Raw genomic sequence first — 16,698 nt, forward strand, 5'->3', positions numbered from 1 at the left:
CTGCTCCCCTGTTGCTGTGCTCTCCTCCATGGCTCCGAAGTTTCCCGCCTGCCCACCTGCCATCTCTGCCAGTGAAGGGGCTTCCTAGCGTGTGGGAACTTTTCCTCCTTCACAGCTCCCTCCTCCCAGAGGTGCACGTCCCATCCCTATTCTTTTGTCTCTGATTTTTGTTTTTTCCTTTGCCCTCTCCAGGTAAGTGGGGAGTTTCTTGCCTTTTGGTAGGTCGGAGGTCTTCTGCCAGTGTTCAGTAGGTGTTCTGTAGGAGTTGTTCCACATGTAGATGTATTTCTGATGTATTTGTGGGGAGGAAGGTGATCTCCACGTCTTACTCCTCTGCCAACTTGAAGGTCTCATCTCCACATTCTTTACATATGATTTTCCCAGTAATGTTTTGAAGATGAGATTATCACTCCATATACAGATGACAAAACTGAAGTTGGAGAGACTAAATGATTCCCCAGGGTCACAGAGCAAGTTCCTTCCTCTGGTCACTCTTTCCAGTGGTTCATTCAGAACAACAATATAGCATTTGCCATAATGCACCATCATTAATTGTTCACTTTCCCCTCCAACACGTCCTATTTGCATTTGGAAAAATCAGTCAATCTACCAGGAATTCCTATGAGACTTCAAATGATTAAGAAATTTATTCTGTGAGCAGGAGAGTATGGTGGTTTGAGGTGGCCTAAGATTAAAGCCTTAGTTTGAATCCTTGTTCTGCTACCTATGAGCTGTTTAACTTTATGAGATAGTTTACCCTTTCTGAGCATGTGTCCTTACCTTTCACATACAACTAACATTTACTTTATAGAGCTGTTTAGAGGAGTAAATAAGAAAACATGTATAAAATGCCTAGTAGAATGCCTGGCCCATAACAAACGTGAAGTTAGTGGAAGTGTTATGTTTGTTATAATATTGCTGATATAACTTTGAATTCATAACTAAACCCTATTCCTTTATTCCTTTTCCCTAATTTAGTTCAATCACTTCCCAAATGGCCCAGATCTGAGGGACTTGATGGGAAGCCAGGAGCCTGCCTTCTCTGTAAATGTAGGATGCCTCTGTCCTGCAGCCAAATGTTCACCTTCCCTCCTGCCTATTGCCATATGTCATTTTTTTGTGCGTAGGGGATTTGGAAGGTCACAGAGGAAGAGTCCACTTAATAAGTGAAAAAATGGAAGGAGAGGTCACAATCAAGGATCACTTTGCCTGAAGTGATATAATTCCCCTGAGCCTGAATAGACAGTCTTAAATGTCAACTGACTGCAGCCATCTTGTTTTGAACATCTTCAGTGAGCTGAAAACACGAAGGTAATGCTGCTACTCGTGTTAGTGTTAAGAACTGACATTTACCAAGTCCTTAATATATGCTAGGCAACAGCCTGGAATAGAATGGAATAAGCCACTCAAGCTTCAATTTGTAGAAGACTTTTTCCTGAGTCCTATCCCATTGTGCTGCATTCTTGAAGCACATTATCAGGACCTATCTCTAGAACTGAACCCTGTGTTTTTGCACCAAATAGAGCCAGCCAATAACGCCATTAAGAAACCCCACCCAATATGTGGCCCATATTTAATGCTTGATGCAGAGCAGCCCTTTACAGCTATACAAATCAAACAGACTAACTACTTGGATATTTTCTTCTTTTTTTTTAATATAAATTTATTTATTTATTTTTGGCTGCATTGGGTCTTGGTTGCTGTGTGTGGGCTTTTCTCTAGTTGTGGTGAGCGGGGCCTACTCTGTTGTGGTGTGCGGGCTTCTCATTGCGGCGGCTTCTCTTGTTGTGGAGCACAGTCTCTAGGTGCGTGGGCTTCAGTAGTCGTGGCACACGGGCTCAGTAGTTGTGGCTTGAGGGCTCTAGAGCGCAGGATCAGTAGTTGTGGCGCACGGGCTTAGTTGCTCCGTGGCATGTGGGATCTTCCCTGACCAGGGCTTGAACCCGTGTCCCCTGCATTGGCAGGTGGCTTCTTAACCACTATGCCACCAGGGAAGTCCTATTTTCTTCTTATATGGACCTTTCTGCTGCTTCTTATTGCCATTTTATTTTCCATCAAAGTTCCAACATCCTCTAGGTCAGGCGCTTCTAGAAAGTCAGGCTTGATCAGTCATGGTCTTCCTCCTACCTCATCTACGGGAACTCAGTCTGTTAAGATACCCAGCAGTGTGTATTAATTGGCTTTGGTATGCTTTACCAACCTTATTTTAGCTGGTTTGCTTGTTCATTTAAAAATATTTTAACCTAGAGAACCAGGTTTAATCAGAAGCCTGGCATTTACAGTGATGCCTCTTGGGATATGTTCAATAAATACTTGGTATTACAATGTTGATAATGATGAGTTTGTTAAGTGATGTAAGTGTCAAGCAGCTAGGAAAATAGAAATTTGGCCCTTACAGGGGAGAACAAACACAGGTACTAATTTTAAGACCACAGACACAGCCTAAGTAATTAAAAAATCTGGTCCTATACTCACTCCTCCAAGTTTAGCCAGTTTTAGTTTAGTTATGAACTTAAAATAGGTGATTCCTTGGGATTAGGAAAAGGCCAAGTATATTTGCTTAACTGATCATGATAACTGGTCAGCACTATAGCTTCTGGGGCTTCACAGTATATGAAAGAAGTTCTGCAACAACTAGCCATTGGTTCAGGATAAGAAGCTACTACAGAGAAGGGCCTTTTCTGCTATGCTACACTAGCATGGAGAGCTGAAGATTCAGTGGGCAAAAGAAACTCCATTACTCTTGCTTCTGTAGAATACTACAGAGGGTCAAATGACCCTCTAATTATCAGTTTAATCATTAATAATGGAATATTTGGCTGGGAAGCATTAAATTCTTTCTAGCTTTCAGGCTCTTTACCTGGAAGCTTGCCCAAACCTGTAGCCACGTGCCTCAGTTACTCCTATTGTCTTCCATAGCCCAGTCCTTTCCTTGCCCTGCACAGCCTCTTTTCCAGATTTCTAAAAAGAAAGTAAAATGAAACACTATATTTTTAGATAATTGACCTAATTAAATATGGGATTCATTTATCCTAAGGGTGCAAGTATTGTTTAACGCATATGGTGCTTCTAACAATTTCTATAAATACTTGGTTATCAGATCTTAAGTATGCCTTATTGCAACACTCTTACAGTGGAAAAACCAGATTCAATTCATGATTTTTAACTCACGACACTTTTCTCTGAAACATTTCGTAATTTTTAACATTGTTCGTACTACGTACATACTACATACTGCCAGGAAGCTAAATAAACTTGTAAAGTATATCTGCAGAATAAAAATATTTATGCATTTACCTATTACAAACCTTCAAACAAGTTAATGTGTAGATTTATAAACATGCTTTATAAGTCAGAATAGGAGAGACAGTTGAATTAGTACATAAAGTTTTTATTTAAAGTTTTCCCCTTCCAAGCAAGCTTCATGTACACATTCTAATACTGTACAAAATTTACATTCTCTGTGACTTATTTATTCACTTTTCACTTTCTAATAGTTTGTGCCTTTCTGAAATACAGAAAGCTTTACTTATAGTTCTCATAAACGCTTTTATTTATTTTGGCTAGAAATAAAAATTAAATGAGCAAGTCCAAGGAAAGCAAATACCCTTGTATAAATGGTGACTTTCAGAAGAAATGGGGACCGTTGACGATAAAAGGTTCTGAAGGAGACCTTGTATTCCTCAAGACGTCAGATGGGATTTTCTCACAAAGTACTGTAACTTTTCTTTTTTGCTATATACTCATATGCGATCAAGGAAAAAAGAAATGAAAGTTGATTGCACTGGATATATATATATATTTATATATATATTTTTACAACGGATCCTTTGGATCTGAACATACAAATAAATACAAAAACAACAAAGATTGCACTTTACTGTAGAAACGGCATCGGATTCTAGTACACTCATCCATCTGGACATGCTCCACGGTGAAAACTTATCACCAAGACATTTTTAACCTGTGGCTTCCCTGTGAGGTTGTTTTTGAAAGACACACTTGTTGAGGGATTCAACAACATCTCTGGGTGATTCACAAAATATTTTAGGCTTTGATTTATTCCTAACTATTGTTGTGCCAGCTCTGAAGAGCTTGAAAAGCAAATCCGTGTTCCTGCTAGTTTTTCTCTTTTGATGGCCTGCATGGACACTGTCTCATGCTCTCCTGACCTTCTGCTCTTAAATTCCTCATGCCTCTCAAGACAGCTAGCTATTGCTCGCTTAACTGAGCCCAGGCGTCTCTGGTGATAACAAAGAAATGTGATGAGTTGCGGGAAAGAAGAGGGGTCCGTCATGGGCTTTTCTAGAGCCATATCTAGAGCTTTTTTTAGAGCCGAAGGTGAGGAAGAGGGACAGGTATTTTGTTAGGAGCTATGGTTTGCTCCTGAGGCTCTTCAAGTTGTGTGTTTTAGGGACAGAGAGAAAAGGGGACAGTTCTTCAGAGAAATCTGTCTTTTCGTCCCTGAATTTCCGAAAGCAATCTCTCAGTTTTCATTAGGGGTTAAGTTTGGGCCAGATGTGCTATTTACAGAATATTCAATATTGCATGACTGTCTTTGTCAGTCCTATATTTTCGAAGCAAAGACCAGGTGTATTCATGACTTAATATGCTGCTCCAAATGAGAAAGAGTGAGCCTCTATAAACTGAATGGTGACACACCGTATTTTGTCTTAATCTTTCGGATAAAACTGAGGACACAGAAATTATGACTCTGGCTAGCCTGGAACCTACAGGGCAGAAAGCAATTGCTACAAGAGCCAATATCTTTCTCTTCTACATTCCCACGAGGTGCTGTAAGGGGCAAAAGGTATATGAAATGAAGTTATATGGAAACAAAAATGTTCCTCTTTAATCTTTTATGATTTTCTATAACTGTGTTGCCTACGGAATCTGTGAAGTCGCCACAGGTTAGGAATACAGAATTGAGTGGCAATTTCTGTAATGCAGTGTGAGTATTTTGGTGGGTCAAATTTTGCATCATTCATGAACACAATATCCCCAAAACTTCAACATAGATCACATGCAGGTAGACTACAATGCACAATACTGATCTTAGGTCTCTCTGGGGGGCACGCTCCTGTATTTTATCTTTCTCCTTTTGAAAGTTGAGATCCATGTGAGGAGTTTTTATAAAGCTGGGACAAGTTAAAACCAGTCTGAAATGGAAGAGTCTATCACCACAGGAAGTTCGGTGTAATCCGACTTACAGACAGAGTACCTGTTCAAGGACAGGTCTTTTTCTTTTGTAGCTTCTTGTAAATCATCAGAAACCAAGAATGGAGTTTCGGCAGTTGTACCATTAGGATGTATTGTTCCTATTAGAATAGGGATGTCACCTGTCATTGCTTCCTAGAATGCGATACAGTTCATTCCAGGGTTTCCTGGTGTTATTTGTTGTAAGGTACACAGGCAGGCAGGATAACTGTTGCACAGGCTGGGCCTGCCAGTGGTTCTGCTACGTCTCCTTCAAGTTCTGTCCAGCTGCCTTTTTCTGGACAATAGCATATTGTAGATGACTTGTAGGCTCCCTGGAATAGCAGAGAAGACAGCCTTTAGAGAATTACCACAGCAAGCTTATTTATCACATTTACATTAAGAAGACAATATTTTTTCTCTGCTCTTGCTAAAAAAATTCCAAATGAAAGCAATGGATCTTAAACCATTGTACTCTAAGGAAAAATTTGGGATTGGCAAGATTTCAAAATCTGGGTTTTTGTATGGGTGTGTGGCTAATAATAAAAGTCAAACACCTACAACACCCTAGATGATTTATAAATCCCTTATGATAACTTACCTCAAGTTGGAAATTATCCCTCTGGTTTAAGTTTTAAAAAAAATTTATCTTTTATATTCTGTTTTTTTTTTTTTTTTGCGGTACGCGGGCCTCTAATTGTTGTGGCCTCTCCCGTTGCGGAGCACAGGCTCTGGGCGCGCAGGCTCAGCGGCCATGGCTCACAGGCCCAGCCGCTCTGCGGCATGTGGGATCTTCCTGGACCGGGGTACGAACCCGTGTCCCCTGCATCGGCAGGCGGACTCTCAACCACTGCTCCACCAGGGAAGCCCTATCTTAAATATTCAAATAAAAGAAGTAAATTGGATTTTAGATTGTCACCTCACTTTTCCATTTTTATCTTACTACTATAGAGAATCAGAGATGGGGTTCAAAACCAGTTTAAAATAAACTGGAAATGAAGACGTGCCAACTTCTTCACACATTGACTTACTTATTTTGAAAAGGCCACATGAGAAATAAAAAATGTCTTCAATCTTGTTTCCTTTGTCAATCTCTGAGGCTAGTGCTTGTATAATATTTCCCTTCCTAAACCAAAGTAGCTTTGTTTTTACCATAGGCAAGAAACAAACAAAAATCCCAACCAGCATAGTCGTTTTCTGAAAGTGTATTCCTGGTGTCTGGTTCTAAACATACATACTCTTGCAGCTATCAATTTCCACTAGCGAAAGAGCACATGTACCAATATCTAGTGATATATGTCAATACACATTCACTTCCAAATAACTAATAGCTTTTTAAAGCTCCTCCAAACTTTATATAACAATCTTGTTGGATGCAAAAGAAATAAAACTAATTAATATTATTAAAATCCCAAATTAATCTTATAAAACCAACACACATAAATAGGAAAATATAGGAACGGTCATCATTTAAAAAGTGACTGTGTAGACCATTAGACCCTATGTGTCTTCTGATGTGATGTTATTTGAATTACACAGCCACCTCCTTACGTGTTCTCGCTAAAATAAATAAATAGACAAATAAATAAATGGTACATAAATAACAAAAAAATTTAAAAAACAGAGAAAAGCTGAACTTAAGCCCTTATCTCTAGCTTCCAGTCTATAGGAAATAGGGAGACAGAGGACTATTTTTAAATGACAACATAGGAAATCATTAGGCAATTCGAGAGTATCAGATATTCTATAAGATAACTGACCTTGCTTTTTCAACAAGACAATGGCATGGGACAGGAAGAGGGGCAGGAGCAATCCTCCAGATTGTAAGAGATGTATGAGATATAATAACCAAATACAAGTGAGACTTTTTTTTTTTTTTTTTTTTTTTGTGGTACGCGGGCCTCTCATTGTTGTGGCCTCTCCCGTTGCGGAGCACAGGCTCCGGACGCACAGGCCCACCGGCCACGGCTCACGGGCCCAGCTGCTCCGCGGCACGTGGGATCTTCCCGGACCGGGGCACGAACCCGTGTCGCCTGCATCGGCAGGCGGACTCTCAACCACTGCACCATCAGGGAAGTCCCCAAGTGAGACTTCTTGGATCCTGATTTGAACATATCAATTTGAAAAATACATTTTTATTCAAGTCAATGGGATAAATTTGAAAATGGATTGCATATAAAGGAATTATTGTTAATTTTACTGAGTGTGATAATGATAGTGTGTTTACATAAACAAGTGATTTTTTTTTTTTAGAGGAATACTGAAGCATTTAGGGTGAAATAACATGTCTAGAATTTGCTTCAAATTGCTTCAACCAAAATTTTTCAAAGGGAGGGTAGATGAAGTAAGTACTGTAAAGCACTGATGGATGTCAAAGTTGGATGGTGCGTTAACAAGGGCCCATTGAACCCTCAGTTTTTGTGTATGTTTAGAAATTTTCATCATAAAGCGAGGGGAAAGTGGAAAGCAATGGCAAATTACATAATCCTAAATAGAATTTGTGGGTAACTGAACAATTAATTTCCATTTTTTATGCTTAGCTGGTCAGAAACTTTTCACTCTCCCAGTCAAACAGTTTTAATAGAACGTTTGTAAAAACCACTTCAGTCCGACTTTTAGTTGGAGAGCATGGGGGTGGGAGGGAAGCAGAGAGCTACCGGATACAATTGACCAGATAGCAAGACAGCTCTACAGCGACCGCACTGAGTTTATTTTACAGCTTAAAGCAATTTACTGCGTGCATATAAACATGTTACTCTTAAAAGGTACTTGTGTGGGTGGTAACACATTTGGAGAGAAACAAAAAGGAAGCACAAATAAAAAGGAGGAGGAGGTAAATGTGGACACTTACCATACTCCAGCTGTAGCCTCCCACAAGGTAAATGCTGTCATCTAGCACTGCACAGCCAGGACCACTGCGACCCTCCAAAATAGGAGTCTGGAGAATATTCCACTGATCACCTTTTGGGTCATAGCATTCCACGAGCATTACATCGAGGTGGGAGAAACCTAAGTGACATAGCAAAATGGAATCACCAAAGAATAAACTCTCAGGGTCCCAATTTAAGGCTAGGGTTTCTTTTTGCAAAAGGACTAGGGCCAAGAAGTAGATAATTGTGTCTTTGAAGACACATGTATAAGCTGACTGGTGAAATTGGGAGACATGTCGGAAAGACCTAAGAAACAAACAGGCAACCCTCCCCCCCGCCCCCACTCCACCTCGCCACCGACACTCCAAGCCTGGATGCTTTGGGTTACTTCAAAGCAAAAATGCCTGGCTAGATGTCATTGGTAGAAGCTGATTTACCTTGGAGTATCAATAAAGGTTTATTTAAACCTTATTTAAAAAGATTTAAAATAGTAATAGCTAAAGCAAGCATTTTATAGACTGCTTACAATAAGCTGGTTGTTTTCTAAGTGCTTTGTATAAAGGAGCTCATTTAACCCCCTCAAGCATCCTATAGATACCATTATATTCATTTTATAGAGGAGAAACTGAGGAACAGAGGGAGTTAATGACCTGAGTTAGTCATACAGCCATTAGGTAGGCTGAGATTTGAATCCGGGTGAACAGACTTTATTGCTTTTCTTAAGTGAATATTCAGTTCTCTCAAAATCTTTTACTTGTTTTCTTTTTTTACAGTCTGACTATATGTATAAACAGCTGTGATGATGTGAATGGTTTCCAGTATCTACTAAGGATCCAGGTTTAGAGTAGGGGGCTATCGTCCTCTGAAAGACTCTTCCCACTTTTGATAAAATTTCTCAGTGGCTGGAGCAGTAACTAGGTTGCAGAGAACAACTCATTTCCCCAGACTCCACTGAAGCCCTGCCTTTCATTTAGGGAGTGAAAAATCCTTAATGGGAGCTTCAGGGTCACCGAGCAGACCAAACCCTTAAGGACTTTTTTTTTTTAATGGTTAAACACATGCTATGGATGTTGGCTAGCTGACAATCACAACACATATGGTAAATTAGTCAACATACCGGTCTCTTCAAAGTAATTAAAGAGATAGGCCAAAAATCAGAAAAATGTTCACTCTTGAAGTGGTGGACAGACTATTTCAGGCCACTAACTTTTTTTTTTTTTTAACATCTTTGTTGGAGTATAATTGCTTTACAATGGTGTGCTAGCTTGTGCTTTACAACAAAATGAATCAGTTACACATATACATATGTTCCCATATCACTTCCCTTTTGCGTCTCCCTCCCTCCCATCCTCCCTATCCCACCCCTCCAGGCGGTCACAAAGCACCGAGCTGATCTCCCTGTGCTATGCGCAGGCCACTAACTTTTTACGTAAAATAAATCACATAAGGGAGCAACAGAGCAATGTGCTTACTGCGACCCTGTGATGTAATCCTTTCCTTTAACATTAAGAGTTTGATGATAATTGTTGAAGCATTTATATGAAATGGGGATTTGGGCAAGTTTCCCTAGTGGCATCTATGAGGATATGTGTGCCTTCTCTGTACCGAGTACATACGTTGACTATAACCCTCACAATTACCAAGGAAAGGATAATTACCCCTTTTTTACAGACATGAGGTAAATGTCTAGAGTAAGATCACACAACTCTAAGTACATAACCGGGATTCAGACCCAGGCTTAGATGCAAAATCCATACTCTTTCCCCCTTTCACAATGTCTTCCTGAGCTAACCTAATTCTGATGTGTATGTGCTATTTTTCATTTAGGTTGTCATTACCTAAGTCTTTTCTGTCCAAGTATAACCTTAAATACTAAAAGTTCCTAAAATATGAGGCATTCTTGTGCAAAAGAAGTTAGTAGAAGTCATATTTTAATGCAGAAAGCTACAAAGTTAATATAAAATATGTTGATGTAAAGGAATGAATGGAGTATGGATTGAAATGAAAGAGCACCAGTGAAAGCAAAAAAGAATGAAATGGGAAGTGTCTGAAACAGTAAAGATAAACTCCCTTCCACTGAGGAGACCTCTAAGGTGAGAAGCAGATCTAGACCAGAATATTGTCATTTCTGATTGAATAGGAATTTGGAAATACTTATTTAAAAATTATACTTGTCCAGTATTTATTACATTTAGGGGTAAATATGGATTATGAAAAAGAGAAAAAATGTCTATATCTAACTCATGGTTTAAGATGGGTATATGACTGGAAAATAAATGCACGGAATCGCCTTATGTGCCATACCCAGATGGCCTGTTTCTCACTTTGTTCAATTTCAAAGATCATGGACAGTCAGAGCTGGAAGAGATTTTAGAGAACAACTTGACCACCTTCTTCATTTTCAGATGGGAAAACGGAAGCTCAAAGCAGTTCAATGATGTTCTCAGTATCACAGGTCTCTCCGCTTTCCTGTCAAATTCAGCGTTACACACATGCACACAAACTACAAAAAAGTTGCAGTCACATACATACACGAGGAGGGAAACAAGCCAAAATATGGCCCTAAAAAGACTCTGCTTTAAATGTTACTGATTAAAAAAGCAAATGGAAAGAATTGAGAATCATAGATGGCTTGATATTCAACCCTTCAAAGAAATAATTCTAAATTTAGACATGAAATTCTACTGTTTTCTTTAAGAAAAATCACATACACGCTTCTTTGTGCTTCTCTGACTAAAGTTCTTTATGATTATTACAAAAACAATTTTCTGGAAAAAATCCATTACTATAATTTTGGTGATAAGGAATAATTTATTTTACTGAATTCATTGTTACAAAAAATTATGCTTTTCAGTTATTAATGCTCTAGTTTTTAAAATTTTCTGTAGACATCATTATTCATTTCTTTAATGTATGTGGTAACTTCAAAATAATCCTATCTGCAGGAGAGCCAAAATAAGTGCTTGCCCAAGGGTACTGCTAATTTGCAAAGAGTAGATTTTATTTGGTCAACCTTTTTACTTGGTAAACTATGATTATCTAACGAGAAACCCCCTTAGCAAGAAACATGAGATGCAAATGTTATTGTGATTAAAAAAAAAAGACCTTTCAAATGATTTCCTCCAATTGCATACAAGCGATCATTCATTACAGCCAAAGTGTGGATGGCGCGTTTTGTGTTCATATCTTGTTTTCGAGCCCAGACGTCCATGACGGGGTCATAGCAATATAGCCATGGGACATATTCTCCATTGTGTACACCCCCTGTGAATTAAGCATAGACACACAAGTCAAGAAAATGCCTTGGAACTGAACTTTGTAACACAAAGTGGATGAATGACTTGCCTGAAATGTATATTTTCCCATTGTGCACTGCTCCTGCATGAGCTGCCAGAGGCTGTGGCAAAGGGGACACATAACGCCATTCATTTGTTTCTAGGTTATAGCACTCCACGCTGGACAAGTAGCCAGTTTCATTCCGTCCACCAATAACGTATAAATGTTTGTCCAACCGACATGCATAGAAACTGGCTCTTCTACAATGAAAAAAAACAAAAAACAAAACAACCCAATGTAAATCACAAAAGGAGCCCAGTCAGTCATGGGAAGTGAGGACAGCCTGCTTCAGAAAGGGGTGCAGACCTTTGGAAATTACACGTATAGCTCCCTTCTAAATCTGAGACCTTGTACAGCAACCATCTGCAGTGCCCATGCTGGTTAAGATTATGGATACTAAAGTCACAGTAGAGGAGAAATTCACCAACTCTTTGTTTCAGCTCTTTTATCTTGCTTTTTATACACTGTTAAGTGTTCACTAATGTTTGGGATATTTGGTACCTTGTAAGGATATCACAGCTCAGTAAGACAAAGTGAAAAATGAGGTAGATAATGCAACAATAATAAATTATCTTGACATTCACTTTCTTTATGGTCCTTCAAGGGTCATTGTTCCCAATTTATAAGAGAACTACATCATCAAAATTTTTCTTCAATTATCATTTTTTCTTTTTTCCTCCCAGTATGACTGCAAATAGAGAAACTTTTTCAACTGAATATAGTGTTGAAATCTTGCTCTTATATAACCCATATTAGGAACTTCATCTATGTAGCTCTTGGTGTTGATTCTCACGAACCTCTAAGGATATTTTAAAGTCTCTTTGCAAGAGAGACTATTTATTAAGTTATCCCACCTGCCATCAAAGGCAAAAGACATGCATGCTGTGTTGAAAGGACTGGAGACAGGGAGGCCAGTTCTGAGGGAGAATATAATCTAGGAGTAAGAGATTGAGGACCTGAATTAGAATTTTAGTAGAAGACATGAAAAGAGGTGATGCAAGATATTTTAAAGGAGGATGTAAGGCTTAGTTACTAATAATATATGAGAGCTGAGGGAGAAAAGAGGTTGGAAGAGGACTCAAAGATTTGGAGTTAGAATGACTAGGTTGAAATCTTAAGCAAGTCCTTGACCTTTTGCTTCTTTTTTTCTCATTCACGCTACTGGAATAATATACTTCATAAGGATAACATATGGTTCAATACTGAAAAAGTACAATCGTAAAGTGCCAAGCCCCTCAGAGAACATAATTTATGCTTATTGAATTAATGGTCTTTATAAAAATTGATGCCAAGACTCTTGGGCCATGTCAACAGCAAAATGAGGAGCCCTAGAGGTTTTAAATCAGGTAAACCTATATTGTTTGGAGATTTTCCAAGTTGTGTTTCCTAAGTGTCAAAACCTCTGGGAAGCAGTATATAGCATCTTGATGAACAGTTTGTTCTCTGGAATCAGACTGCCTGGTTGTACGACTTATTGGGTGTGTGGGCTTTGACATGTTACTTAGCCCCCTCAGCCTCAGATTACTCATCTGTAACATAGAGATTATGATGGTACCTTCCTCATGGGGTTATTTGTGAACACATGCGTAAAGTGTTTGTCATAGTGTCCAACGTTTTGTTCATACTCAGGAGCTATCGGTTGATATTATTTGGATAAAAAGGTTTTAAAAATCAGCTATCAGGATGCTTGCATATAAACTTTTCCGAATAGTATTTTAAGTGATGACTAAATTCTTCAGTGTTTTTATATAATATATACCATAAATGTATGGCATAAGTTATGGACAGTGATCTATGCAGTTTTATTTTATTTTTTCCAGCTTTCCTGAGGCATAATTGACAAAACTGTAATACACGTAAAGGGTACAAGGTAATGATTTGATTTACGCATTCACTGTAAAATGATTTTCACAATCAAATTAATGAACACATCCACCAGCTCATGTAGTAACTTTTTTTCTTGTGAGAACACTTAAGATCTACTCTCTCAGCAAATTTCAAGTAACAATACAGTATTATTAACTGTAGTTACCATGCTGTACATTAGATCCTCAGAATTTACTTATAATTGAAATTTTGTACCCTTTGACCAATCTCTCCCCATTTTCCCCACCCTTATCCCCTGGCAACCACCATTCTAGTCTGTTTCTTTAAGTCTGACTTTTAAAATAAGATTCCACGTATAAGTGATATCATACAGTGTTTGTCTTTCTCAGTCTGGCATTTCACTTAGCACGATCACCTTCAGTTTCATCCATGTTTGTCATGCAAATGGCAGGATTTCCTTCTTTTCTATGGCAGAATAATATTCCATTCTATATATTCACCACATTTTCTTTATCTGTTTATCTGTCAGCAGACACTTGGGTTGTTTCCATATCTTGGCTCTTGTGAATAATGCTGCAATGAACATGGGAGTGCAGATATCTCTTCAAGTTACTGATTTTGGTTCCTTTGGATACAGTATATGTGAAAGTGGGATCGCTAGATCGTAAGGTTCAGTTTTTCTGGATAGTCCTAGAATTGTTAGCAACATTGATAGCTTGAGAGTAATATTTTGGCTATGTTTTTTTTCCTATATTTTCTTGATGGTTTTGAAAGAAATATGTGCTGTGCAAAACACAGAAAGATGATGAAAGGAAAATGAGAGAAGGATAAAAGTAGGAAGGAGAATAAAGAGCAAGTGAGATAGATTTCATTAAATAAGGGTGGTTGTTATCCCGGGCCCATGTCTTCTGAGGGATATATGAAGCTCTGAAATTGTAAAAAGAATTTTTTAATAAAATGTCATACATTATATATATATATATATATATATATATATATATATATATATATGTGCATTTTTGGAATATGTTTGGAAAAAGATTTTGGGGGGAAGTTTTTAATCATATTATCAAGGGGATTAACAACCTAAAAAATTTGGGATTTCCTGGTGTAAAGAAGTAAAAACTCATCTAAATATAAAGTTAGGTTTAATAACAATAGCAAAATTAAGTGCACACAGATGGACCACTGGTTCCTTCCATTTCTCTAACCAGATTTCAATTGCTCTCTTATTGAATATGATAGGTCAAGGTTATTTTACTAGCGCTTTTACCTTCTCAAGTTAAAATATTTGATTGAAAAGACCGACTCATGTCTACAAAAATCTGTACTAAAGTAACACAGATATTTCTTTGCATCATTGACACCAGGGTAGGTCAGTATCCCTCTTCCATATGATTCTATGACAGGTTTTGGAGCGTCTGAAATAATTAATTTACTAATTTTACTAATAGGCTATCTTTAGTGGGCCAATCCCATAGTTTGGACCATGTGGGTAACATACTATATTCTGAGTTCTTCTATGTATTATGTACTATATTCCGGTTTAGAAGAGAAAAATGTTAGTCATGACAAGTATGAAAATCCTCTATTTAATGAAGTTTAGATAGTGGAGAATAAGAGAAAGATCTTCTTTTGGCAGTGTGAACTCCTTTTATCTTGTCTAAAGTTCAGTTTTCTCACTCTTTCTGTTCTGGTTCCTTCCTTCCTCTCTTGACCCGAGGGAGCCTGTCGGAACTCTCAATTTTTAGCCCAGGCGTTCTTAATCTGATGCTCCGTGTACTCCTAGCTTTATCCACACAGTGTCACTGTTAGGTTCTGAACGGGGGAAAAAAAATCAGTAGGTTTCACTTCCTGACTAAAAGTGCATTTTTATGCAGAAATTTTAATAGCGAAGGTTCTGAGTCTCTGACTTATTCCCTTGCATGCCCAAAGTGAGAATTCACAAAATGCATTATAGAAACACTGGATAGTTAATGGTCTATCAGCAACTGTGAACATTTGCTCGAGGCTAAAATTTTACCATACCAGGTCTCTCCTGGGAATGCTTCCTGCCCCACCTACCCACATGAAGAGCACACCTGATTAGGTTGTTTTATTTCGGGGGAAAAAGGAAGCTCAAGATTATTGAAGATTTTTTAATGGAATTACACTATTTGTATTACAAATTGTTCTTCTCTCCCTCCTCCACCCCTCCACCCCCGTCCCAATGCCAGAGAGGATATTCAATGAATTGAGATAAGTTTAAAAAGACTACCAATGACCTCTACAAATATACTTTAAACCTGTGTTTAAAGAACTTTAAAAGTTCTTTCTGACCCTTAGGTCAGAAAACTGAGATTGTATCTCAGTTTCAACTTTTGACTTCTACCATCAGGTTAAAAACAACAGATTTTTAAAAACACAATATTGTCTCCCATTGTTTCTTGTAAGGCTGCTAGAAACATAGTATTTAAATTTGGAAACATCTTTGTTGTATTTGCTTCCAGCTTTTCACCTAGTCTGTGAAACTTAAGCTTTGTTACTGGTGCTCTCCAAATGGCTTTTTCTCTCCCTCCCTCCCTTCTTTTTCTTTTCTGTTTCCAAGACTAGCTAGGGGGTAATATCTCCACAAGAATAATACCTAAAATGTCTACTTTTTTTTAAAACAACATTAAAGTCACCAAAGCATTTTTATTGATCCAAGTGTTCATTTTTGCCCTCTTCTTACTGAAGAATCAAATCCTAGATCTGAGAGCAAAACAACTCATAGCTTTACATTTATCTTTGTACTTTTGTCTAATCACTTCTGTCAGTAACCCCATAGGCAGCAGGCATACAACTCTTGAGTTGACCTATGGTTGAGTGAGCCTGGAGGTCACGTGCCCATTTCTCTGCTGAACTGGGAGGGTGTTCTGCACTTTTATTATATTCTTCTGGAAGCTCTGATTAGGTAAGATAATCCTAGGAATTTGCCCAGCCAGCTCTGTGAGAGCGGGTGATCCCAGAGGTGGCTTTCAATGTGTTTCTATTATTCTCAATCAGTTTGGTAACTTCTCAGCACTTAGGCAGCAGCTAATGGAAGGAGGGAGGTGGGAAACTTCTGGTGAGTTTGACTAATGGTCCAGACAATGCAAAATTAACTCAATTAAATGTCTCAAGAAACCTCTTTTCTGATCTGAAGAGTATTTCATATATTTTAGTATTTTTTCCTTCTTTGTTGAATCACCAATTAAACCATGCTGGTAGCTAACTGTACTTGCTATGTTGAATGGAAGCTCGGCGATGACAGAAAAATTTCATTTTCAGTTATGGATTGCCGCCTAGGTCAACCAACCCCTAGGAGATATGGAGCAAGAAGATTGACTGGGCATTTGTGAGATCTGCCTTTTCCCATTCAGCTCTGGAAGGAGCTCTTTATTTGGTCTATCGAGTTGATTGTTCTAAATCTAAAAAAAAACTTCTTTTACTAGGGACCTGACATGATGTA

At 38.3% G+C, this 16,698-nt stretch overlaps 1 protein-coding gene across 1 annotated transcript in view; it reads right to left on the minus strand.

Moving 5' to 3' along the window:
• Nucleotides 1–3,331: 3,331 nt before the first annotated feature.
• KLHL14 (kelch like family member 14) overlaps nucleotides 3,332–16,698 on the minus strand; it is a 100,066-nt gene continuing 86,699 nt past the window's right edge. Inside the window, exons 5-8 of the mRNA XM_033837657.2 lie at nucleotides 11,412–11,602; nucleotides 11,172–11,330; nucleotides 8,048–8,205; nucleotides 3,332–5,531 (exon numbers count right to left, since the gene is read on the minus strand). Of these exons, the coding sequence (XP_033693548.1) occupies nucleotides 5,391–5,531; nucleotides 8,048–8,205; nucleotides 11,172–11,330; nucleotides 11,412–11,602 (649 nt within the window). The 3' untranslated portion in view covers nucleotides 3,332–5,390. The remainder of the gene's footprint in view (nucleotides 5,532–8,047; nucleotides 8,206–11,171; nucleotides 11,331–11,411; nucleotides 11,603–16,698) is intronic.

This window comes from Tursiops truncatus, chromosome 13 (assembly GCF_011762595.2).
Source record: "Tursiops truncatus isolate mTurTru1 chromosome 13, mTurTru1.mat.Y, whole genome shotgun sequence".
Taxonomy (NCBI): Eukaryota; Metazoa; Chordata; class Mammalia; order Artiodactyla; family Delphinidae; genus Tursiops; species Tursiops truncatus.